The sequence below is a fragment of the Neoarius graeffei genome, chromosome 21, assembly GCF_027579695.1.
Source record: "Neoarius graeffei isolate fNeoGra1 chromosome 21, fNeoGra1.pri, whole genome shotgun sequence".
NCBI classification, from domain to species: domain Eukaryota; kingdom Metazoa; phylum Chordata; class Actinopteri; order Siluriformes; family Ariidae; genus Neoarius; species Neoarius graeffei.
Window position 1 is genome coordinate 61,556,001 of NC_083589.1, and position 25,872 is coordinate 61,581,872.

Consider the following 25,872-nt stretch of genomic DNA (forward strand, 5'->3'; position numbering starts at 1 on the left):
CCACACCAACTGTGCAGCTACCATGACATCCACCACCAGACAACAGTGCTTGAAACACCACACCATGGATCCACAAAGCGAGTACAGAAGCACCGCCACACACAGCACCAGACAACTCCAATGTCCAAGAGAACAGCGAGCTCACTATAGTCCATAGCGAGCAGAACACGCATCACTCATGGTGGACCAAGGCCTAAGGAAACCGACACCCAAAACCAGGTCTGGAGCTATGCCACAACTGGTGGACAAAACATTCAAACAAGGAACATTCATCAGACCAGGCCACCTTCTTCCATTGTTCCATCATCCAGTTCTGATGCTCACGTGCCCATTGTAGGACCTTTCAGCAGTGGACAGGGGTCAGCTTGGGCACTCTGACCAGTCTGCAGCTATGCAGCCTCATACATACAAGGTCATATAAAGGTGTGTGCTCTCATACCTTTTTCTATCATGGTCACCAATACCTTTCGAGAATTTGTTACAGTAGCTTCCAGATGAGCTTGCCTTCGTTCCCCACATGCATCAACAATCCTTCGACACCCATGACCCTGTCACCAGTTGTCCTTACTTGGACCACTTTTGTTCGGTACTAACCACGGCATTCCGGGAACACCCCACAAGATGTGCCATTTTGGAGATGCTCAGACCCAGTCATCTAGCCATCACAATTTGTCAAAGTCACTCAGATCCTTACACTCACCCATTTTTCCTGCTTCCAACACATCAACTTCAAGAACTGACCATTCACTTGCTGCCAAATACAGTGGGGCAAAAAAGTATTTAGTCAGTCACCAATTGTGCAAGTTCTCCCACTTAAAAAGATGAGAGAGGCCTGTAATTTTCATCATAGGTACACTTCAACTATGAGAGACAGAATGGGGGGAAAGAATCCAGGAAATCACATTGTAGGATTTTTAATGAATTAATTGGTAAATTCCTCTGTAAAATAAGTATTTGGTCACCTACAAACAAGCAAGATTTCTGGCTCTCACAGACCTGTAACAACTTCTTTAAGAGGCTCCCCTGTCCTCCACTCGTTACCTGTATTAATGGCACCTGTTTGAACTCGTTATCAGTATAAAAAGACACCTGTCCACAACCTCAAACAGTCACACTCCAAACTCCACTATGGCCAAGACCAAAGAGCTGTCAAAGGACACCAGAAACAAAATTGTAGACCTGCACCAGGCTGGGAAGACTGAATCTGCAATAGGTAAGCAGCTTGGTGTAAAGAAATCAACTGTGGGAGCAATCATTAGAAAATCGAAGACATACAAGACCACTGATAATCTCCCTCGATGTGGGGCTCCACACAAGATCTCACCCCGTGGGGTCAAAATGATCACAAGAACGGTGAGCAAAAATCCCAGAACCACACGGGGGACCTAGTGAATGACCTGCAGAGAGCTGGGACCAAAGTAACAAAGGCTACCATCAGTAACACACTATGCCGCCAGGGACTCAAATCCTGCAGTGCCAGACGTGTCCCCCTGCTTAAGCCAGTACATGTCCAGGCCCGTCTGAAGTTTGCTACAGAGCATTTGGATGATCCAGAAGAGGATTGGGAGAATGTCATATGGTCAGATGAAACCAAAATAGAACTTTTTGGTAAAAACTCAACTTGTCGTGTTTGGAGGAGAAAGAATGCTGAGTTGCATCCAAAGAACACCATACCTACTGTGAAGCATGGGGGTGGAAACATCATGCTTTGGGGCTGTTTTTCTGTAAAGGGACCAGGACAACTGATCCGTGTAAAGGAAAGAATGAATGGGGCCATGTATTGTGAGATTTTGAGTGAAAACCTCCTTCCATCAGCAAGTGCATTGAAGATGAAACGTGGCTGGGTCTTTCAGCATGACAATGATCCCAAACACACCGCCCGGGCAACGAAGGAGTGGCTTCGTAAGAAGCATTTCAAGGTCCTGGAGTGGCCTAGCCAGTCTCCAGATCTCAACCCCATAGAAAATCTTTGGAGGGAGTTGAAAGTCCGTGTTGCCCAGCGACAGCCCCAAAACATCACTGCTCTAGAGGAGATCTGCATGGAGGAATGGGCCAAAATACCAGCAACAGTGTGTGAAAACCTTGTGAAGACTTACAGAAAACATTTGACCTGTCATTGCCAACAAAGGGTATATAACAAAGTATTGAGATGAACTTGTTATTGACCTTAAGCTCGTGACCTTTCACCCCCTGCACTGCCCAGGTGCCTCTGGTGATTATAGTGGGTTTTATTTTATATGGCACACTGAGTCCAGGCATGAGACAGCAGGATCTCAACCCCTGCTGGGATATTACCGGAGATGTGCTTCAGCAAGTCGAGCTTATAACGTTCTCTCAAATTATTAGAATATTCCCTAAGATCAATCAAAAAAAGGATTTACAATACAGAAATGTCCAACTTCTGAAAAGTATATTCATTTATACACTCAATACTTGGTTGGGGCTCCTTTACCATGAATTACTGTATCAATGCAGTGTGGCATGGAGGTGATCAGTCTGTGGCACTGCTGAGGTGTTATTGAAGCCCAGGTTGCTTTGATAGTGGCCTTCAGCGTATCTGTATTTTTGGGTCGGGTGTTTCTCATCTTCCTCTTGACAATACCCCATAGATTCTCTATGGGGTTCAGGTCAGGCAAGTTGGCTGGCCAATCAAACACAGTAATATCATGGTCAACAAACCATTTGGTAGTAGTTTTGGCACTGTGGGTAGGTGCTAAGTCCTGCTGGAAAAGGAAATTAGCATCTCCAAAAAGCTCATCAGCAGATGGAAGCATGAAGTGCTCTAAAATCTCCTGGTAGATGGCTGTGTTGACTTTCAACTTGATAAAATACAGTGGACCAACACCAGCAGATGACATGGCACCCCAAATCATCACAGACTGCGGAAACTTCACACTGGGCTTCAAACACCTTGGATTCTGTGCCTCTCCACTCTTCCTCCAGACTCTCGAACCGGGATTTACAAATTAAATGCAAAATGTACTTTCATCTGAAAAGAGGACTTTGGACCACTGAGCAACAGTCCATTTCTTTCTCTCCTTAGCCCAGATAAGACACTTCTGACATTGTCTCTGGCTCAGGAGTAGCTTGATATTAAGAATGCGCAAGTTGTATCCCCTTTCTTGAAGATGTCTGTTCGTGATGGGTCTTGATACACTGACACTAGCCTCAGTCCACTCCTTGTGAAGCTCTCAAAGCATGATGTTTCCACCCCCATGCTTCACAGTAGGTATGGTGTTCTTTGGATGCAACTCAGCATTCTTTCTCCTCCAAACACGACAAGTTGAGTTTTTACCAAAAAGTTCTATTTTGGTTTCATCTGACCATATGACATTCTCCCAATGCTCTTCTGGATCATCCAAATGCTCTTTAGCAAACTTCAGACGGGCCTGGACATGTACTGGCTTAAGCAGGGGGACACGTCTGGCACTGCAGGATTTGAGTCCCTGGCGGCGTAGTGTGTTACTGATGGTAGCCTTTGTTACTTTGGTCCCAGCTCTCTGCAGGTCATTCACTAGGTCCCCCGTGTGGTTCTGGGATTTTTGCTCACCGTTCTTGTGATCATTTTGACCCCACGGGGTGAGATCTTGTGTGGAGCCCCACATCGAGGGAGATTATCAGTGGTCTTGTATGTCTTCGATTTTCTAATGATTGCTCCCACAGTTGATTTCTTCACACCAAGCTGCTTACCTATTGCAGATTCAGTCTTCCCAGCCTGGTGCAGGTCTACAATTTTGTTTCTGGTGTCCTTTGACAGCTCTTTGGTCTTGGCCATAGTGGAGTTTGGAGTGTGACTGTTTGAGGTTGTGGACAGGTGTCTTTTATACTGATAACGAGTTCAAACAGGTGCCATTAATACAGGTAACGAGTGGAGGACAGAGGAGCCTCTTAAAGAAGTAGTTACAGGTCTGTGAGAGCCAGAAATCTTGCTTGTTTGTAGGTGACCAAATACTTATTTTACCGAGGAATTTACCAATTAATTCATTAAAAATCCTACAATGTGATTTCCTGGATTCTTTCCCCCCATTCTGTCTCTCATAGTTGAAGTGTACCTATGATGAAAATTACAGGCCTCTCTCATCTTTTTAAGTGGGAGAACTTGCACAATTGGTGACTGACTAAATACTTTTTTGCCCCACTGTATATCTCACCCACTGACAGGTTCCACTGTAACAAGATACTCAAATATTATTCACTTCACCTGTCAGTGGTTTTTAAAGTTCTTGTAGTACAAGTCTTAACATTTTTTAATCACCAATCATCATATTGCCTCTGGATTAGAAATATTTGAAGCTCGAGAACCAAAATGGCTCAATCTGAGAAAATGTAGTTGAATCGACTGGAGAATTCACAGAAAAAAAAAAAAAAAAAAAAGTTTGTCATGGGCCTGAGGGTAATTAGAGGGAGGTTAACGAGCCTGACTTTTCTAACGAGATATGAGTCAGACTTCCACTGCACAAAACGAGAGACAAAATATTCTCTTTTTTTTGTCTTCCATTAGCAGAAATCTTAAAGCAAATTGTTTTTCTAGGTGTGAAAGCGCATGTATGATTCATAATCTATATTTACGCCTGGTCACCCCAGCTAGAGTCATGAAACTCCCCCACTATACTGCCATTTTATGCTATTTCTAGTCCTTTTCCTTTCGCACCATATTTACAACACAAGACTCCACAAGCTTGCCCTTCCAATAGCTAATGGATGACAGGCAAAAGATAAACAGACATCATCTCCATGTCTCTCTGAAACCTCCCTTTCACTACAAGCACCACTGACTCTGGAGCGACTCATCCTTAATTACAAGGTCTGAGGAGGCTGATCTTGGGGAGCATGAACAAATCTTCAGCACTAGTGATCATGATGAGGGTTACAACACCAGGGCTCGGTCTGCAGCTCAACAACTAGCTGTTTTTAGCCCTTCCTCAACAGTCGCTGTCTCTCTTTCTTTCCCCCTCTCTCTCGTATGGAAACTCCTGTTCGGAGTGTGATGGCTCTATTCTGGGAAGAGTGGGGGTGTGTTTCTGGTTTCCAGGAAGGGAACCAGAGCTGGGTCAGCGTGTGGGAGAGATGAATACAGCCCCAGAGAGAAGCGAAGACAAACCTGCTGGTATTCATGACACTCGTCGCTGTGTGGACAAGGTTAGTGGTTTGGTATCGAACTCTAAGCAAAGAAGCTTTTTGGCTTCCCGATCACTTTGACATCTTTTTCTTCTCTGAATTAAAATCTAGACAAATTAATGAAATAATTCTTTATTAGATAAACACAAGGGGATACTATAACCCCAATTCCAAAAAAGTTGGGATGTTGTGTAAACTGTAAATAAAAACAATGTGAAGATTTGCAAAATCATAGAAACCCTATAATTCATTGAAAATAGTACAAAAAACAACATATCAAATGTTGAAACTGAGAAACGTTATTGTTTTTTTTTTTTAAATGCTCATTTTGAACCTGATATCAGCAACACGTGTCAAAAGAAGTTGGGACGGGGCGTGTTTACTACTGTGTTGCATCACCTCTACTTTTAACAACACTAAATGTTTGGGAACTGAGGAGACCGATTGCTGAAGTTTTGAAAGCGAAATGTTGTCCCATTCTTGCCTGATATACAATTTCAGTTGCTCAACAGTTCGGGGTCTCCTTTGTCGCATTTTGCGCTTCATAATGCGCTGAATGTTTTAAAATAGGAGGCAGGTCAGTTTAGCACCCAAACTCTTACTACGGAGCCATGCAGTTGTAATATGTGCAGAAAGCAGTTTGGCGTTGTCTAGCTGAAAGAAGGAAGGCCTTCCCTGAAAAAGATTTAGTCTGGATGGCAGCATATTACTCTGAAACATGTTTATATCATTCAGTATTAAAGATGCCTTCCCAGATGTACAAGCTCCTCATGTCATGTGCACTAACGCCCCCTCATACCATCACAGATGCTACTTTTGAGCTGTGCACTGATAACAAGCCGGATGGTCCCTCTCCTCTTTAGCCTGGAGGACGTGGTGTTCATGACTTCTAAAAAGAATTTCTACTTTTGATTCGTCAGACCTCGGGACAGTTTTCCACTTCGTCTCAGTCCATCGTAAAAGAGCTTGGGCCCAGAGCAGGGGGCGGGGTTTCTGGATATTGTTTATATCTGGTTTTAACTTGCATTTGTGGATGCAGTAATGAAGTGTTTCTAAAGTGTTCCCAAACAGTGATTTCCACTTCACATTCTGTTTTTATTTACATTTTACACAGTGTCCCAGCTTTTTTTGGAATTGGGGTTGTACATGCTCTTTGAAGCTGATTTTCTACAGAAATGTACCTGGTGAATGACTGGATCCTTCCCTTTAGCTCAGAACAGGTAACCTGTTTTCCAACACCGGCAGTTTTTATTTGTGGTGATATAAATAGTCCAAGACCTGAACAATGTGTCACCTGTCCATCCTAAAGGAAGAAAGACTTCTAGCACAAACCTGCAACTGAACTTAAAACAGAACTTCCAAGAGTCCAACAGAGGGACATCAAGTGATTGGTCGAAAGGTGAACAATCAGATTGGAGGTTAAAGGGGGCCAAGCATGAAACCCAACATCTCATCTCATCTCATCATCTCTAGCCGCTTTATCCTTCTACAGGGTCGCAGGCAAGCTGGAGCCTATCCCAGCTGACTACGGGCGAAAGGCGGGGTACACCCTGGACAAGTCGCCAGGTCATCACAGGGCTGAAACCCAACATGGAGGACAAATTATCAGTAAAAAATTAGCCTTGTGAGTGAATATAAGGAGATTTACAACAAATTTAATGGAAAATTCCAATTTTACTTTTTTAAATTTAGCCGTAAGCAGCGATGAAGGTCCTGAGCACCTCCGGTACACCAAATCTGGCATGAATCCAACAAACTGCCTAGGTGGAGAATGTCAAAATGTAACACATGTCAAAAGGCACAAAACCAAAAATAACTCACTTCCTGTTGATTATGGCTAATTATGTACATTACAATTTTGTTCGTCTTGGGGCACCGCACACACCTACTACATTTGACACAGATAAGTGAAACTATATATCAGGCAAAAGCCTCAATGACATGTGGGGGCACGATGGAGTCCCCCAGACACACCAGGGGCCAAGCCTCTATCCCCGAGTCATGGTGGCCAGGACAGATGTGTGTACCAAATTTCATGAGTTTTTACCCATGGGAACCACCTCAAAAATTACCAAGTCTTAAAGAAAAAAAATAAAAATTAAAGAATTAAAAAAATATGTCAAATAATAATAATAATAATAATAATAAACACACCCTGTAATGACCTGGCGACTTGTCCAGGGTGAACCCCGCCTTTCACCCGTAGTCAGCTGGGATAGGCTCCAGCTTGCCTGCAACCCTGTAGAACAGGATAAAGTGGCTACAGATAATGAGATGAGATGAGATGAGATAATAAACACTTAGGAAAACAATAGAGCCTTGTACCTTTGTGCAGCGCCCTCTGGTGGATACCAGAGGCTACACACCTCCAGTGCTCGGGCCTTAAAAAAAAGTGCATTTGTTACTTCAGCTACTTAGTAGTCAATTATTAAGTAAGTATGAAACTAGCAGATGCTCATGAACTGGAAAACTGTTGTCAGCTGAGTGAGTTCTGGTCGTATTTTTGCAAGGTTTGAGATAACTGACTCGTACAAAATCACGGTATCTTAAAGCATCCATCCATTATCCGTAACCGCTTACCCTGTACAAGGCCGCGGGCGAGCTGGATCCTATCCCAGCTGACTACGGGCGAAAGGCGGGGTACACCCTGGACAAGTCGCCAGGTCATCACAGGGCTGACACATAGACACAGACAACCATTCACACTCACATTCACACCTACGCTCAATTTAGAGTCACCAGTTAACCTAACCTGCATGTCTTTGGACTGTGGGGGAAACCGGAGCACCCGGAGGAAACCCACGCGGACACGGGGAGAACATGCAAACTCCACACAGAAAGGCCCTCGCCGGCCACGGGGCTCGAACCCAGGACCTTCTTGCTGTGAGGCGACAGCGCTAACCACTACACCACCGTGACGCCCCACCTTAAAATATTTAAATGATTATTTTTTGTGTAAATATAATAAAATTTAATAGTATTTGAATATTAAAATAGCTAGCCAATCCCAGGCTTCCATTAGGTGATGTATGCAGAAGAGGGCAGATAACAATAAAGGTGACAATAAAGGCATTCTATCTATCTATCTATCTATCTATCTATCTATCTATCTATCTATCTATCTATCTATCTATCTATCTATCTATCATCTATCTATCTCTCTCTCTTCTCTGTAACGCGTCATGAGCAGCAGCATGTGACAAAAAAATTCACAAAGGCTTTCTCTGAAAATATGTTTACATAAATGTGTATTATGGAAGTCCAACACCTGCCCTGATACTTACGCTGGAAGTGAATTGAGTAAACAAATTATTTTTGTCTATTCATTCATTCATTCATTCAAGCAAGAGAGTGCGTGCGTGTGTGGATGAGAATATTTCTTTAACTTTTGCATATTGTTAAAATGCACTTAATATGGATGTTAGTCTTGTAAATATTTTGCAAAGTAATGATACTTGCGGGGCGGCACGGTGGTGTAGTGGTTAGCGCTGTCGCCTCACAGCAAGAAGGTCCGGGTTCGAGCCCCGTGGCCGGCGAGGGCCTTTCTGTGCGGAGTTTGCATGTTCTCCCCGTGTCCGCGTGGGTTTCCTCCGGGTGCTCCGGTTTCCCCCACAGTCCAAAGACATGCAGGTTAGGTTAACTGGTGACTCTAAATTGAGCGTAGGTGTGAATGTGAGTGTGAATGGTTGTCTGTGTCTATGTGTCAGCCCTGTGATGACCTGGCGACTTGTCCAGGGTGAACCCCGCCTTTCGCCCGTAGTCAGCTGGGATAGGATCCAGCTTGCCTGCGACCCTGTAGAACAGGATAAAGCGGCTACAGATAATGAGATGATACTTGCGTGACATCAGTCTGATATTATTCTTTAATCGTGACCTTCTGACCAAGTGAAATTGAGAATTAAACAGTATGTGTTTTACTAGCATGCTGAACCAGGCCAGACTTCCATCCTCCTTGCAACACACACACACACGATTCTCAACCCACTTGGGCTCTACACTTCATCATGGTGCTGACCCCCCAGCCAGTCAAATCACTCACTCCACATCCCAGGAGGCTGGCAAGACGTAAAGGTTTGATCGGGTACCTTGGAGGAAGGGGGACAGAAATAAACGCGACACAGGCACTGCCTCAGCCACAGAGTGGCTAGACTAATGAGGCGAGGCTGAAGTTGGGGGGAAATGTTCCCAGAAGTACACACACACACACACACACACACACACACACACACACAGCTCTCTTCATCCATGCCCCAGTTCCTGTGCTCAGTATCCTTAAAATCCCTGAGCTGGACGACCACAATTAGGTCACAGCAAAATGCAGAGTTTCAAATGGAGTCTGCACATCTGTCCAAGAGCCAAAAAAAAAACCCTCAACCTGTCCAAAAAAATCTCAAGTACCCAACATCAAGTAAACGGATTAATGCGACATGAGAACAGCAAGAAAAAACCCCAGCAAGATCTCACTTTTATCACAGCTCATCAACCATATAGACTTTACAGAGCGACCTTTCCACAACCCCAGCAACTCCAGTGTCCACACACCCCCTGCTCCTCCAAATGCCACAGGGAACTGTCACTTCCTGTCTTGGAGAAGGTCAAAGCATTAACGACATCTGGAAGCTCAGTCGCGTCACAACCCCCGCCTTCCCCTCCTCTTTTCCTCTCTCACTGCGAGTATCTTGAAAATGTTTGAATCATATTAAAGCAGGGCACTTTCGAAATCGAAAGGATTTCATCGGATCTCTGCTTTTCTGTAACACTGATCTAAGCTATGGAGACGGTTACATTCGAAATGCTCCTGAATTCACGCTGGACACATCATGATAATCTAGTCATGTGTTCCAGGCTCTCAATGGAACACTGATGATGGGGACATGGACTGGACTTACAACACAAGAGAAAGTGAGATGGTTACTAAACAACGTATCTGTCTTTTTTTTTGGTCCATGAGCATCACTACTGTATAAACATCTACAGGCTGCATAATCAAGACAGCTTTCTAAATGTAATATTTTAAATAAAAGCGCTGAGACAGAGTTAAGCTTTCTATCGCAGACTCGAGCCTGACACACCTCTGCACTGAAGCGTATCTGTATCGTGAAACTGAGAGGGGGTTTATAGGTAAATGTAGCATGCAGAGGTGCTCTTAAGTCCTCTCCAAAGCTCAGGCCCTGGTCACACTACAGCTTGCGAATACTTTGCGATGAAAAATTGGTAGCATCGCCACCAATCGTATGATGCAGATAATGGTGAATGTTCTCCAAGCTTCGGGAGTTGTTTTTTGGTGTCTCTTCGCCTTGTGAGTGGCCAAAGTCAGAAAAATTCAATGCATGCATGAAATTTGGTGCTGATGTTTTCGCTGGCAAACTAAGCAGCAAATACTCACAGATGGGTTTGGGAATACTTCCTGAAGTTCGAGGAATCTTCGCCAAGCCTCGTGAGATGCATTTGTCTCAAATCCATATCCCTGATGCTCAACACAGTGGTGAGGTATAACCAAACCTTCACCAAGACTTGAGAAGTGTATTTACATTCGGCGATCCTTCACCAATGTTCGTAACTGGTTGGGTGAAAAGTTCATGAATGTTTGGCCACGGTTAGACGACACATTTGTGATCATCGCTGATTGGTTGGTGCTGATTTTGCACGTTGTTGAAATCTATTGAACAAGGCATCTGGGATCATTCTCCCGTCAGACGCAGATGCGTACAAACCCTCAAGCATGCCTCCTAGGAAAAATACCAGGTCTCCTCAAAAGAACGTCGTCAAGCGTTTGCCTGATGTGTGATCACAACTTCTCGCCTGTACGAAGTACACATCGCTACCAAAATGCCCCAATTTGATCCATAACCCATTGCACAAAGCATTTCAAGCTGTAGTGTAACCGTAGCCTAACAGCATGTCATGTGTATCTTTGGTGCTTTGAGTTAACCAGCCTGATTGGTCCCAAGAAAATGCATCAATTGGAGGATAAGCTAAACACGAACTTATTCTAAACATGTATTAACTGTGTGCAGACAGATGTTTATTATTCCAGTGAAACAAGCTTAGTACTGGATGTGCAGCTACTCGACACACAAATGAGAAACGTTGCTTATAACGAGCTTCAGTGAGCTCGAAATAAAGTCTTTGTTTTTTCTCTTCAGGAATCCTTCACATCACATTTCAACACGGAGCCAAAACAAAAGATGTTATAGATCATCAGCCAAAGACTTTCTCCCATGCATCATTTCGTATCATGACATCAGCGTCCTGAACACACTGTGACATCACGATTCTCCATCATACCACTAGAGCAGCTCTCAGAATCACGTTTTCTACCAAGTACGTCCTCACATACAAGGAATTTGCTTTGGTGGTTGGTGCTTGAACAGTTAAGATGGAAGAATTTAGCAAAGACAAAAGTAGCTATATACATAGAATAAAAATAAGAAGAATCTAAATCTACAAGTTTGAAAAGTATTTAAGGAGTGTGCTTGAGTTGTTGGAGTCTGAGCTGTACAATATGTCCAGAATGTGCAAAAATAGGTCACATGATGTAGAGACGAGGCATGACATGAATGTGTGAGAGGAAGAGATGTGTGTCGTGGGCGAAGTCAATAACCAAGCTGTACAGTGTGAGCTGGAATGTACAATAAAAGGTTCACAGAATGGAGATGTATGACATGATCATGAAATGGACAAAATCGCAGTTGAGAGAAAGTGCATTAATGTGACCGAGTTAAAAGTCAGTGGGGTCTCGGGCCTTACTGACAAGGCAGCTGTAGTGAGGAAAAAGTTGTGAGGTTTTGGTTCTAATGGACCGCAACCTCCTACCAGAGGGGAGTGTCTCAAAAAGTATGTGTCTGCGGTGAGAGGTGTCGGTCACAATCCTTTCAAGACATGCAGTTAGGTTAACGTGGGGCGGCCTTGGGCTGAGGTGCCCTTGAGCGAGGTACCAAACCCCTGACTGCTCCCCGGGTGCTCTGGTGTGGCTGCCCACTGCTCCGTGTGTGTGTGTGTGTGTGTGTGTGTGTGTGTGTGTTCACTGCTTCAGATGGGTTAAATGCAGAGGATGAATTTCACTGTGCATGTGACAAAGGTTTCTTCTTCTGCTCTCTTCAGGGTCCTGGATTCGTACAGGTCCTGAAGAGACAGTAGGTTGCAGCCGATCGTCCTCTCAGCAGAGCGGATGACGCGCTGCAGTCTGCCCTCGTCCCCGGCAGTGGCAGCAGCGTACCAGATGGTGATGGAGGTGAGGATGGACTCGATGATGGTGGTGTAGAAGTGCACCCTCATTGTCTTTGGCAAATTGAACTTCAGTGCTTTCTTGGTGAGAGAGGGCAGATATTTGTCTCCCACTTGAGGTCCTGGGTGATTTTGGTACCCAGGAAGAAGAAATGCTGTAACCACAGAGGTTACTGGGGAGTCAAACAAGGCGATGGGGAAGGGAGGGTATGGCAAAGTTCCTCCTGAAGTCCACAATCATCTCCACTGTCTTTAGAGCATTAAGCTCCAAGTTGTTCTGCCTGCACCAGGACACCAGATGGTCAATCTCCCACCTATAGGCAAACTCATCATCAGAGATGAGTCCAGTGAGGGTGGTGTCATTCGAGAACTTTAGAAGCTCTACAGACTGATGAATGAAGATGCAGCTGCTGGTGTACAGGGAGAAGAGTAGAGGAGAAAGGATGCAGCCTTGGGGAGGATCTTGATATCCTTCAATATTTTACTGTCACATGACTTGGGAAATAAAGACAAATGGTTTCCACTTTCCTTTATATTTCAGTACAAGTCTACAAAATATAGTCATGCTGATTTATTAAGGAATAAAACATGACATGGCAGGGCAGCACAGTGGTGTAGTGGTTATCACTGTTGCCTCATAGCAAGAAGGTTCTGGGTTCGAGCCCAGTGGCCGACAAAGGCCTTTCTGTGTGGAGTTTGCATGTTCTCCCCGCTTTTCTCCGGGTGCTCCAGTTTCCCCCGCAGTCCAAAGGCACGCAGGTTAGGCTAATTGGTGGCTCTAAATTGACCGCAGGTGTGAATGGTTGTTTGTCTCTGTGTGCCAGCCCTGTGATTACCTGGTGACTTGTCCAGGGTGAACCCCGCCTCTCACCCATAGTCAGCTGGGATAAGCTCCAGCTCGCCTGCAACCCTGTACAGGATAAAGTGACTACAGATAATGAATGGATGGATATGGGATGCTATTATAAGGGATTAATCAATATGTCGTCAGATTTTTTTTATCCATTTATAGCTACTGTTATGGAGTGTCAATGTCAAAACAAGTTAGTTCCTGTTCTTTCTTGTTATAATATTAGCTTTAAATAGCAGCGTCTCCTCTTTATCCTCTCTCTTAAAGAGGAAAAAAAAAAAGATGGTTGGTATGACACTAAAAAGATAAAGTTCTACAAGATGACTTCTATACTACCTCTGATTGCCCATGTTCTGACTCAAGACTCCTTACGTAAATGTTACATAAACCTTTTTTTAAATCAGTTTAGTGTAATTTGTTACCATGGAAACCATTGTATTAGAATAAGCACAGATTCAAGAATTTAGCAGCACTAATCTCACGCTATCACATTCAGGATGTCACATTTGAGTGAAAATGAAGTCCCTCGAAGGCCATTCTGCAAACTGCTTTACTGTGGCTCACTACCTGTCTGCCTAGCTGCAAAAAACAGGTTTGATGAATAGCACGAGGGTGCAGCTCCTCCTGAGATCAGCCTGGTGACCAATCAATAGAGTGGCAGCGCTGCCTGGGCCAGAGGCTCAAACATCAATCAGCATCGAGCACATCGCACCCTGCCTCTGTCTCCCTGACAGCATCCTCGATGCCGGCACACGCATGAGCCAGAGTTGTCTATTATGCGTGGCAGGTGGACCACGGGGATGCTCTAAAGTGGGTAGTGTGTGTGTGTGTGTGTGGGGGGGGGGGGGGATGTTATCTCTGCTTCAGTACCTAGACAGGAGGCAGTAACAGGCCGATTCAGGCTGATCAAAGTCAGAGACCAAGTTAACAAACCGGAGGAAGTGCATGTCCTCGTGGTGTGTAATCGGAGCAGTTTGTCCTGGGTTCTCGACACTCCCTCCCTCCCCTCGCTTCACTTTAAAACCCACATGCCCCTCTTAGACAGATGCCGCACGCTATAATCTAAATGTGGCACTGGAATAATCAACACCTTGCTCTTGTAAGTCCTCAGACACCACAGGATGAAAGAACGTCCTGCTGTCCTTGCGGACCATGCTACAGCAGCGCCTCACAGTGGCAGAAGTGGGTCAGGAGTGTGCACCTGTTCCCGAGTGCATGCAGAGTCCAAAGAGTGGTCCTCGGGGTGAGGACAGGAACACGGTGTTCCTGGAAGGAAATTAGTCACGTACGGGAAAGATCAGAGCAGATTTGATGATCTGCGGATGATAACTGCATACTGATGCCTAATGAATGCGTCTCCTGAGATGGTTAATAGCTGTTTGTAGACTGGATGCCATCCATAATGGTACATCTCTCCTAAACCCTTCAGAAGCTCAAAGATGAGTCTCTAGAACATACTCAAAGCTCTTTTTTATAGGATTTGACACATCTTTAGAACAGTATCGGAATGACTAACATCTGAAAGTTTTATTTATTGTCATGAAAAATGCTAATACATTACTCCAACCTTTAGTCAACTGGGGAAGCCATGGCCTAATGGCTAGAGAAGCTGCTTGAGGACCAAAAGGTTGCTGGTTTGATTCCCTGGACCATCAGGAATGGCTGACGTGCCCTTGAGTAAGGCACCTAACCCCCAACTGATCCCCAGGCTCCTCCGGGTACAGAGCATGCCACTCTGGGTAAGAGTGTCTGCTAAACACCTGTAAGGTGTGATAAGCTAAAGCAGATTTGATAAGCCAAAGCACATCAACAGCACACACAGACTATATGACCCCTCATGACCTATGAACAGGGACAAGATCATCCCCTAAGCCTAATAAACTGAGAAGAGACCATGTCCATCAGAATAGAAAAGCATTTCGTGACAGGAATGGAGATCATTCAGAAGAACGAGCTCATTTGAGTGGATTTCAGTGCTGCTTTGCTCAGTTTAAATGAAGAAACCTTTGTCACATGCACTTCAAGTACAGTGAAAAATCATCCTCTGCATTTAACCCATCTGAAGCAGTGAAAACACGCACACACACCCAGAGCAGTGGGCAGCCACACCAGAGCACCCGGGGAGCAGTCTGAGGTCAGGTACCTTGCTCAAGGGCACCTCAGCCCAAGGCCGCCCCACATCAACCTAACTGCATGTCTTTGGATTGTGGGGGGAACCAGAGCATCTGGACAGTGGAACAATTTGTAATTAGTTAGTGCAAACTCCACAGAGAAAGGCCCTCGCCGGCTGCTGGGTTTGCACCCGGAACCTTCTTGCTGTGAGGCGACCGTGCTAACCACTACACCACCGTGTCACCCCATCAAATGGCTCCATCTAGTGGCAAAAAGGTTAAATTCAGGCAGTGAGTGGACTTGCTTGTCTTGCAGTACTTTTCCTTCTACATAATATTCCACTAACAAAAGTGTTCCACTGTCCAGTATACAGACTTGAAACAAACTGCAGTTGTAACATTTACACAAAACACTTTGCTTTTTGGGGCGGCACGGTGGTGTAGTAGTTAGCGCTGTCACCTCACAGCAAGAAGGTCTGGGTTCGAGCCCCGTGGCCGGTGAGGGCCTTTCTGTGTGGAGTTTGCATGTTCTCCCCGTGGGTTTCCTCTGGGTGCTCCGGTTTCCCCCACAGTCCAAAGACATGCAGGTTAGGTTAACTGGTGACTCTAAATTGAGCGTAGGTGTGAATGTGAGTGTGAATGGTTGTCTGTGTCTATGTGTCAGCCCTGTGGTGACCTGGCGACTTGTCCAGGGTGAACCCCGCCTTTCGCCCGTAGTCAGCTGGGATAGGATCCAGCTCGCCTGCGACCCTGTAGAACAGGATAAAGCGGCTACAGATAATGAGATGATACTTTACTTTTCAAAGCATTATTGCACTCCTCAGGCAGTCTTAGTTTTTAACTTAACAGTAAACTCAAGCCTCTATTCCATTTCCTGCCAATCTTTATTTGGATGAAGATAGGACAAGATTTTTCCTGTATTATTTTTGTTAAAATAGATGCAAGGTGAAAAGCTGAAAGGAAACCTTGCCCGTGAGGTGTTGAGTCAGTTAGAACTCCTGTGACTGCCCAAGACACTAATAAAAAAACATTAGGGTAATAAAAAGGAAAGCTATTTTATATAAAAGCTTAAAGTGATCACTGAGTGGCTGAAGACTAATACTTCATTGCATACTTTATTTTAAATGTCAAACTAAATTGTCCCTGGGCCACATTTTTTTGTGAGATCCTGTAGAGCTGTAATCAAAGTCTAGAAATTATTTTTAACTTAACAAGCTGAACAATGACCTAGGCTCTGAAATTACAACAGGAAGCCTGTAACAGGAAGTGTTTGCAACATTGGCTAAAAACATTGAAGTGTTTAAGAATGCATTCTTTGTATCACCACATATTGGACACAAACTGCTTTAATAAGAACCAGAATTGGATAATTAGCTACTTGGCAGATATCTATACCAAAAAAAAAAAAGCCACCACTAATATTTTGAGGCGAGAGCTGGAGGTGGTCACCAGCAGGAGTTTACTGCAAAATAAAAATAGATCTGGATCTATAACACAAAGGGTGTTTCCCTCCACCTGCTATTTTAATTCAGTGGAAGGGTCAATATTGTGTCAACATTATAAAAAGACGAGTCATTAAGATTGAGAGTAGCCTGTGCATTAAATGAGCAAATAATTCTACTGTTGTGTGACGGTCACAGTATAGATTAAGAAAATTATTCATGACATTTCCTCATACCACCAAAATTCATCCCTGGTTCATCCCATCTCTATGAAATCACATGTAAAAACATTGAGTGTTTCAGTGTTCTGTCTCTCCCATGTCCAAGCAGGCCGAAGGAAAAAGCTGTGTGCTGAACTTGGCCCGTGGCTGATGTGTTAATGACTTTCTCCCCTCAGATGTGCTGTCGCAGTCGTGTCTGGTTTGAGACACCTCATTGTCGATGGTATCAAGATGCCACTGCTTGCAAGTTAAAATTTCACCATATTTTACAGATGTACCCTGAATAAGAACAGCATCCCTTCTTGGACCTTATCCAAAGTCAGAAAGCCACCCAAAAAACCATGTTACCAAAAATAATTTTAATAGATTAACACAAATGTATACAAAAACATACAAGCCAGTTTTCTTATAACTCTCAAACATCTCCACAGTGTGGATCAGTACAGCGAGTGTGTGATCAGAATAAAAGGAAGTTACCCCAGGTCTGAAGACTAGGGGCCTCGTGTCCTGACTGCCACTGCTCAGAAAGCTCAGCTGAAAGTCAGCAGCCATGGAGCAGCACACCTGCAAAAGTCTCTCATGCACAACACAACACACACAATACACAGCGCACACACACACACACACACACACACACCGTTGTGGAGCAGGGTTACCTGTGTGCTCATGAGTCTGAGCCGGCGTGGGCGGGGCTTACACTCTGGGCAGCGGCACATGACGCAGAGCCACGAGCTTCCCGCTGCGCATGCGCGTCGCTGTGAGACAAGCAGAGCCAAGAGATGAACCCTTGTTCGCATACATGCTTTTAAAATCTTAACACAATAACTGGGTAACATGAACTTGAGGTACAATGTCAACGCTCACATTAGCTTTAAATAGGTTCAGCGGCTCAGTTTCAGGATTTCTCTCCTCTTTCTCATTTCAAGTCCCAAGATGGCGTCGATTCAGAGCTCATTCTGATAGAACACACTCTCCGAGTCCCGGTACTGAAAGTCCAAAGTGTCCTCATCTGCGTCCGGTGAGGTGTAAGAATACATGTGTTTGTGTTTCGGCTTTAAATAGTTTCTGTCGCTGGAAGACGGTGCGGTGATGTTCAGGTCACTGTAGACGACTTCCATGAGGTACTGTGTGGTGTTTCTCGGCGCCATTGCTCCTGAGGGAAACGCGTCCGCCTGATTCCCCTTCTCTTCCTCCTCCAACACCTGGCTGTGAGAAGCAGCAGCAGCAGCCAAACCTCCGGCTTTCCTCGGCCATTTCGCAGCGTTTTTCCGAACAGCTGCTTTCCGAGCGCCAGGACACACACACTTCCGCTTCCGGAACCGCCTCGCTCTGCGCTCGCGCTGCTTTCTCCCCAGAGTATCAGTACACATATCAACGCTCGTGCGCTTTCTCTTTTTTTGCCTTAAAAATGCCGCTTCCGTTAACCGAAGATAGTTTAGTTTTCCGGAGGGACGTAAAAATTAAAACCTCAATAACCACTGACAACAACAAGAGCTGCTTCTCTGCTCGCCGCCTCAACGATTCTGTTCCGCTAGACTTGCTGCGTCATGTAGGCGGAAGTGACGATTTAAGTCATCAACCAATCAGACGCCGCGCACTTTATCTTCGTCGGTGGTTTTTTTTTTGGTGTTCGATGACGTATCCATACCGCCACCTAGTGTCCGATCGTGTCATAGTCTGAGTTAAAAAAAAAAAAAGTTACAAAACTCCATCTCATCCAAACATAATGAGGATTAGTGTGAAGGGGCTTATTCACAAAATAACATCATACAACACAAACAAACATTTATGGGATGAGGTGCAGGTCATAGCGGCCAACAGTGAGAGGTGGAGGAGCTCTGTGAAGGCCCTGTGTGCCAAGAGGAGGACAGGTAACAGGTAACTAATAACATGTACCATGAACAAGATGGAAGCTTTATTACAAGTTCTGTCTATTTAACTAAATATAAAGTTCTTGTTAATAATAAAGACATTAGTCATTTCATGCAGAGTGTACACCCTTATAGACAGTCTGTTGAATGGGTGGCACGGTGGTGTAGTGGCTAGCACGCTCACCTCACAGCAAGAAGGTCCAGGTTTGAGCCCAGTGGCCGGCGAGGGCCTTTCTGTGTGGAGTTTGCATGTTCTCCCCGTGTCTGCATGGGTTTCCTCCGAGTGCTCTGGTTTCCCCCACAGTCCAAAGACATGCAGTTAGGTTGACGTGGGGCGGCCTTGGGCTGAGGTGCCCTTGAGCGAGGTACCGAACCCCTGACTGCTCCCTGGGTGCTCTGGTGTGGCTGCCCACTGCTCTGGGTGTGTGTTTGTGTTCACTGCTTCAGATGGGTTAAATGCAGAGGGTGAATTTCACTATGCTTGAAGTGTGCATGTAACAAATAAAGGTTTCTTTTTTATGCTTTTGGAAAATATATGTTATTTACCAGCTGGGAGGTCCGTATGGTGAAATACCGTGACCGAGGTCTTGAAAGTACTGAGCGAGGCCCTCTGGGTGGAGGTCAGTATTCAAGGCCGAGGTCACAGTATTTCACCATACAGACTGACCTTAAGCTGGTAAATAATATATATATTTTTTTCTTTACCAAATTCTAACAGAAAACGAGAGCACCCGCAAGGGAAAACCCAGCCGAGCTGCCATTTTGAATCCTCATTCACGGCTGTAATGCAAATGGCTTCCTCCTCGGTATACAAGTGCACTTCCATGGCAGGAAAAAAACTACATTTTGCCGCCTATGTAGTACTGCAAGATACAGACCCACTCACCAGCCAATCAGAGCGCAGGATTTGATGGAAACCTGACTGCGAAAAAAAAAAAGCTGTAAATCACCTCCAGATTACTTGACAGAGAGCATTCCTGTATAAGTTATCGCTCTGTAGACTATTTTGTCATCCTCAGTTTTGCTTTCTACATAAAATAAAAAGGATTTGTCTTCTCATCTCGTCTCATTATCTGTAGCCGCTTTATCCTGTTCTACAGGGTCGCAGGCGAGCTGGAGCCTATCCCAGCTGACTACGGCTGAAAGGCGGGGTTCACCCTGGACAAGTCACCAGGTCATCACAGGGCTTAATGATTATTTTCTAAAAAATATATCCATCTTCAACACTATATATATTAGAAATTGAATATAAAACCTTCTGGACATTGGAAGACTATTGTTTAAAAGTATTATTTCAAGTCTATTGAGCCTCTTTTTTGGCCAACCAATTGGACAATCCTTTACCTTTTTGTTTGTTTGCACTTATTTTTTATACAGAGACCCTCCATCCCCTTTCTAACATATTTCCATTCAATTCTCTGTTTTTCTGCACTGTCTTACCTGATTGTATTCATGTTTATCTGTGAATGTTTGTCTTTTTTTCAGCACTGTCACTGCAATTTCCCTCAAGATCAATACCGTTGCTAGCTACTGAACATAAATAATATTTACATCAAAATCACGTAATTTTATTATTTTGAGAAAATTAAATCATATAACCCTCAAAGATTTTTTGACTGTTAAAAATCAGTTTCAGTAACATTTACTGATATTTATTAATGTTTTATTTACTTACTTACCCATAATGCTGTGTAACCGGAAGTGGTACGTCTCCTTTGGGGGGCGCTTGCAGCAAAGTGAGCTCGCGCGTTTGAAAAGGCGGGAGGGAGCGTCCGCCATTTTGTTCGAAGTCCCCTTCGTGTCGGACACTAGACCACTTCGCGCCGGCAGGAAGCACAACTTTTTAGGCATGGATCACGCGTTTTACGTGGTGCAGTCGCCACCGGAAGACCCCACGATCAGCCCGGATTTCACGTATAAGAGTAAGTGGAAGTTAATCGGTTATATTTTTCTGTGTTTAATGTTTTGTGTCTTTTTGGGGTGTTTTTCTGTTGCGCGCGCGCGCCCTCGACGGCGGCCATGTTGACTAGTTAGTGAGCAGCCTGTCGGGCGCGCGCACGCGCTTCATGGCGGTGGTGTGATGGAGTCCGGGCTCCGCGGCGCTGCGGCTTCGTCTCGGTTTGAATGAAGCGCGGTGGCTGGAGGAGCTCCGGCCGGGAGGAGACCGAACACCGCCCGCCTGTCCGCGCTTCCTCAGCCCGCTGTGTTGCTCAGCCCGCTGCCTGGGTGCTGATGTTTATTCGTCACTGGGGCGCAGCGCAACAGCAGCTCAGTGTTGATTTAGTTCCAGTTCTGACAGGAATGTTTTTGGGGGAAAGGTGTGCTGTCTTATTGTTTATTTTTTAAACAAAATAGCTAATAAAATAAGGGTGCAGTGGAATAATTGCACAAGAAGGGGGGCAATTTAACTGCACATCTGGATATTATTGTTTGTTTGTTTGTTACAGTAATAGATTTCTTCCCTTTAGTACATCTGTCTTGAATCCTTAAAAAATAAGATTATTCATAAAAACCTTAATGATTATAATACTTTTTCATATTGAGTCCCAAATCTCAAAGTGCTTTATAGAAAATGTTTAAAAAATGGAAATAATAATAAACAAATCTCATCTCATTATCTGTAGCCGCTTTATCCTGTTCTACAGGGTCGCAGGCGAGCTGGAGCCTATCCCAGCTGACTACGGGCGAAAGGCGGGGTTCACCCTGGACAAGTCGCCAGGTCATCACAGGGCTGACACTTAAGGCCAATTTATGCTGACAACCCAGTCCTCGCAGATGGCGTCTGCAAAGGGGGGTTCTGCGCGCACCTCCCAAAAATTGTGACCACTGCAGACAGTGTCTCAGACAAGAGGGCTCTGATTGGTCCACTCTACATCCGCTGTACACGCACTTCCGCTTCCCTACTTTCCCGGTTTGGTTTGTTTTCACGGCCGCCATTTTTAAAAACACGAGCGAAGATGGAGCAGCACGAAGAGCGGTTGATCGAGGAAGTGAGGAAGTACGTACATCTATACGACTCCAGTTCTAGTCATTATAAGTAACCGGAGGATAAACACTCCACTAACCACACCCACCGACTACTCCTAGCGACTTCGTGCCCCCTTGCGTTGTGGCGGTGAATAACATCGCGCACGCCTATTACTCCCGCTCAACAATAAATTACAACTGTCTGCGAAAAGCTATCTGCGAAAGCCTTGTCGCAAGAGCATGCAGAGGCCTATAGACACAGACAACCATTCACACTCACATTCACACCTACGGTCAATTTATGCCGCTTTTCCACTACCAACGCAGCTGAGTCGAGCTGAGCGGTGCCGTGCTGAGTCGAGCTGAGCGGGGCTGTTGGAGTTGCATTTCGACTACAACCGCACTGAACCGTGCTGGCTGGAAGTGGGTGGACACATTGGGTGGAGTTAACGAAAGTGGGTGGACGTCACGTGATGTCGTTAAGCGGCGCAAACAGTGACATCACTGATCTTTTAAGCGGTAGCCTCACGACCCGGATAGTAAACAATAAACATGGAGGACATGGAGTCGTTAGTGTTGCTGGTCTTGGTGCTGTGGCTTGTTGTCACCGACAACGCCAACAGATACTGGCAAGAGCGTATAGATGAGGCGAGGCGCATAAGGCTTCATAATTCTTGCAATTCGTAATTCTTCTTCTTCTGGGTTTGCGGTGTTTACAGATCCCAGCGTGCTCGCGGGGCGTGTGTGGGCGTGTGAGGACACTCCTCCTCACCAATCAGTGTACAGGGGAGTGTCTCCTCACGCCCCCAGCCTCACTCGGCTCGGTTTGGCTCGCTTCAGCCCCACTCCAAAACCGTGCGAGTTTTAGGGGCTAAGCAGGGCTGAAGCGAGCTGAGTCGTGCTGTTCTTTGGTAGTCGAAACGCAAGCCGTGTCGGGCTGAAGTGAGCTGAAAAAGGGTAGTGGAAAAGGGCCATTAGAGTCACCAGTTAACCTAACCTGCATGTCTTTGGACTGTGGGGGAAACCGGAGCACCCGGAGGAAACCCACGCGGACACGGGGAGAACATGCAAACTCCACACAGAAAGGCCCTCGCCGGCCCCGGGGCTCGAACCCGGACCTGTGAGGCGACAGCGCTAACCACTACACCACCGTGCCGCCCCTTGGATAAATATATTTTGAATAAATAATTCTTTATTTACATGACACTTTTCATATCAAGTCCCAAATGTCAAGGTGCTTAAAAATAGAAAAAAAAAGTTAAGAAATTAAACTGAGTAAAAAAAAAAAGTAATAGAGCGGCGGCTACAATTATCAACACCTTGATGATCTTTTGGCCGTTGCAAAAGTAAAGGCTTTTTCAGTATGTAAATTGTGCATGAATATTTACTCAAACTTCTACTGGAAAAAAAAGTTGATTCCCAATTACTTAGCATATCAGATCACGTGACACCGTTCCACAATTATCGACACCTTTGTCCACAGTTATGGACACCGTTCCACAATTATTGACATCCAGGTGATTTATTTATAAGTTGGTATGTTGTATTAAGTTAACGAAACATTGTTTTTATTTAAATTTTGTTTTCCATAAACTTGCATTTAGTACAAAATATCTTTTATATAAATATATGGATGTCGGTGTTTACGTAAATGAGGAAGTAATTCTAATGTTTTGTTCCAGTTTCTAAGTATTTTCGTAGCTCACATTTTGTTAATTATTCGTTGTTTGTATTAATTTCTAGTTTTTAGTTTAACAATAAATCTCAACAGGGAATCGACATTGTACCCGCATGGAAATCCAGGTCAAAGGTCGCATGTCATTCCTCGAACCAAAATATAAAATATCTACTGATATTGTAATATGTGGTAGATATTTACAACAAACTGCCAAAAATATGTATAGTACACATTTACAACTGTTATGGATCAGTCTTTGTGTAACGTTGATGAAGTACTTTAAAAGTGCTGTGATTTTTATAATTTTTTTTTTCTGATTCATAACCGAATGGAATGTTTATAGCGTATTTGGAATCCGATTGCAATAAATAGAATTAGACCAGAATTAAATTCCTAACATAAAAAATTACATGCTTGAAATATTCAGGTTTTTCTATTCCATTCAGAAAAAATGTTTAATTCTAATTCTGTTTACTGCAGTCAGATTTCAAATACTCTATAAACATTCCATTCTGTTATGAATCAGAAAATTTGTTATAAATCGCAGCACTTTTAAAAAAAAATAAATAAATAAAAGTGCTTCATTTACATCAACAATGTTACACAAAGATCGATCCCTGGATCTCCAGCTACCTCACTGACAGGCCGCAGTACGTCAGGCTGAAGGACATCACGTCTGACACTGTGGTTAGCAGCACTGGAGCACCCCAGGGCACGGTGCTGGCCCCTCTTCTCTTCACCCTGTACACCACAGACTTCTGCTACAACTCGGAGCTGTGTCACATTCAGAAGTTTGCCGATGACCCAGCCATCGTTGGGTGTATCAGTGACGACAGAGAGGAGGAGTATAGGAGCCTGGTGAGGGACTTTGCTGTGTGGTGCAACAGGAACCATCTGCAGCTCAACACCTCGAAGACCAAGGAGCTGGTCATTGACTTTGGGAGGTCCAGACCAAGGTCACGACCAGTTCTGATTGAGGGAGTCGAGGTGGAGGCTGTGGATTCCTACAAGTACCTTGGGCTGTGGCTGGACAGCAAGCTGGACTGGACTTGCAACACCAATCACTTATACAGGAAGGGACAGAGCAGGCTATAGTTCCTTAGGAGGCTGCGGTCCTTTAACATCTGCAGGAAACTCCTGTGGATGTTCTATCAGTCTGTGGTCGCCAGTGTCCTGTTTTACACCGTGGTGTGCTGGGGGGGCAGAACATCCAAGAAGGACACATCCAGGCTGGACAAACTGATCAGGCGGGCCGACTCTGTGGTTGGCATGAAGCTGGACTCTCTGGTGACGGTGGCAGAGAAGAGGTCTATGGACAAACTATTGAACATCATGGCGTGATGCCAGTCACCCTCTGCACACCGTCATCAGCAACCAGAGGAGCCTGTTCAGTGGCAGAATGCTCCTTCCCAAGTGCAGGACGAACAGACTCAAAAACTCCTTTGTCCCTCACGCCATCAGACTGTACAACTCCTCTCTGGGGGGAGGAGGGGGAACAGGAGGACAGAGGACGGGAAGGAGCAGTAGCCTAGCCTGACAAAAAGCAATACTGGACAATGTGCAATATAAAGTGCAATATCTTTCCTCCCCCCCCCCCCCCACACACACACACACTTACCCTTTACCCTAACCCCCCTCCCCCCTTCCTCTCTTCCCCATATCTTATTCTTTTATATTTGTATATGTAAATACTTAATTTATTCTAATTTATCTAGAAGTTTTTCTCTATTTCTTTTCTTGGTTTATCTGTAATGATGCTGCTGGAATCTTAATTTCCCTGAGGGAACCCGCCCAAAGGGATCAATAAAGTTTTATCTGACCTAATAACAGTTGTAAATGTCTCTTAATCCCACAGGGTGTCAATAATGGTGGACGCCTGTGAAACTGATCGCTATTATCGGCACCTCACATGATTCTCTAACGCATGTTTAGATACAAAATAGTGGATGTCAAATAAGAGTAAGAAACGAAGTAGGTTTCGACGAGGAGATCATGAAATATTGGTGAATTTGATCAGTAAAAACAATGTCCATGATCTTTCCACCATGCTCACCTGTGATGATAACGTACGGGTTTTCCTCAAAATACTGATTGTGCTAAACAAAATTCCATCTCCGGTAACGAGCTGCGTCATCAGACGACAAGATCAAAGGGTTGGGGGGGGGGTCTTCGGTTGATTAATTAACCAGTAATAACTGTTGGACTTGAAACTCACCATTGTAATTTTTTTTTTTTAAATAATTGTTAAATCTGAAAAGGTGTTGATAATTGTAGCCGCTGCTTGAACCGAAAATAGGAAAAAAAAGCATGAGAATTTGAAAAAACAAAAATTTCAACTTTATAAATAAATGTTAGGTCAAAGTTTATTATTGATTGATTTGCTAAAA

General features: G+C 44.6%; 1 protein-coding gene and 1 long non-coding RNA gene across 2 annotated transcripts in view; both read left to right on the plus strand.

The window, feature by feature from the left end:
* Window positions 1–4,859: 4,859 nt before the first annotated feature.
* LOC132869912 (uncharacterized) lies at window positions 4,860–12,903 on the plus strand. The gene is made up of 3 exons (XR_009651019.1): window positions 4,860–5,139; window positions 11,265–11,442; window positions 12,223–12,903. It is a non-coding gene; the product is annotated as an uncharacterized LOC132869912 (long non-coding RNA).
* A 7,606-nt stretch (window positions 12,904–20,509) lies between these two features.
* The window catches only part of si:dkeyp-38g8.5 (uncharacterized protein LOC568385 homolog), a 49,324-nt gene continuing 43,961 nt past the window's right edge, over window positions 20,510–25,872 (plus strand). Inside the window, exon 1 of the mRNA XM_060903459.1 lies at window positions 20,510–20,762. Coding sequence (XP_060759442.1) covers window positions 20,525–20,762 — 238 coding nt within the window. The 5' untranslated portion in view covers window positions 20,510–20,524. The remainder of the gene's footprint in view (window positions 20,763–25,872) is intronic.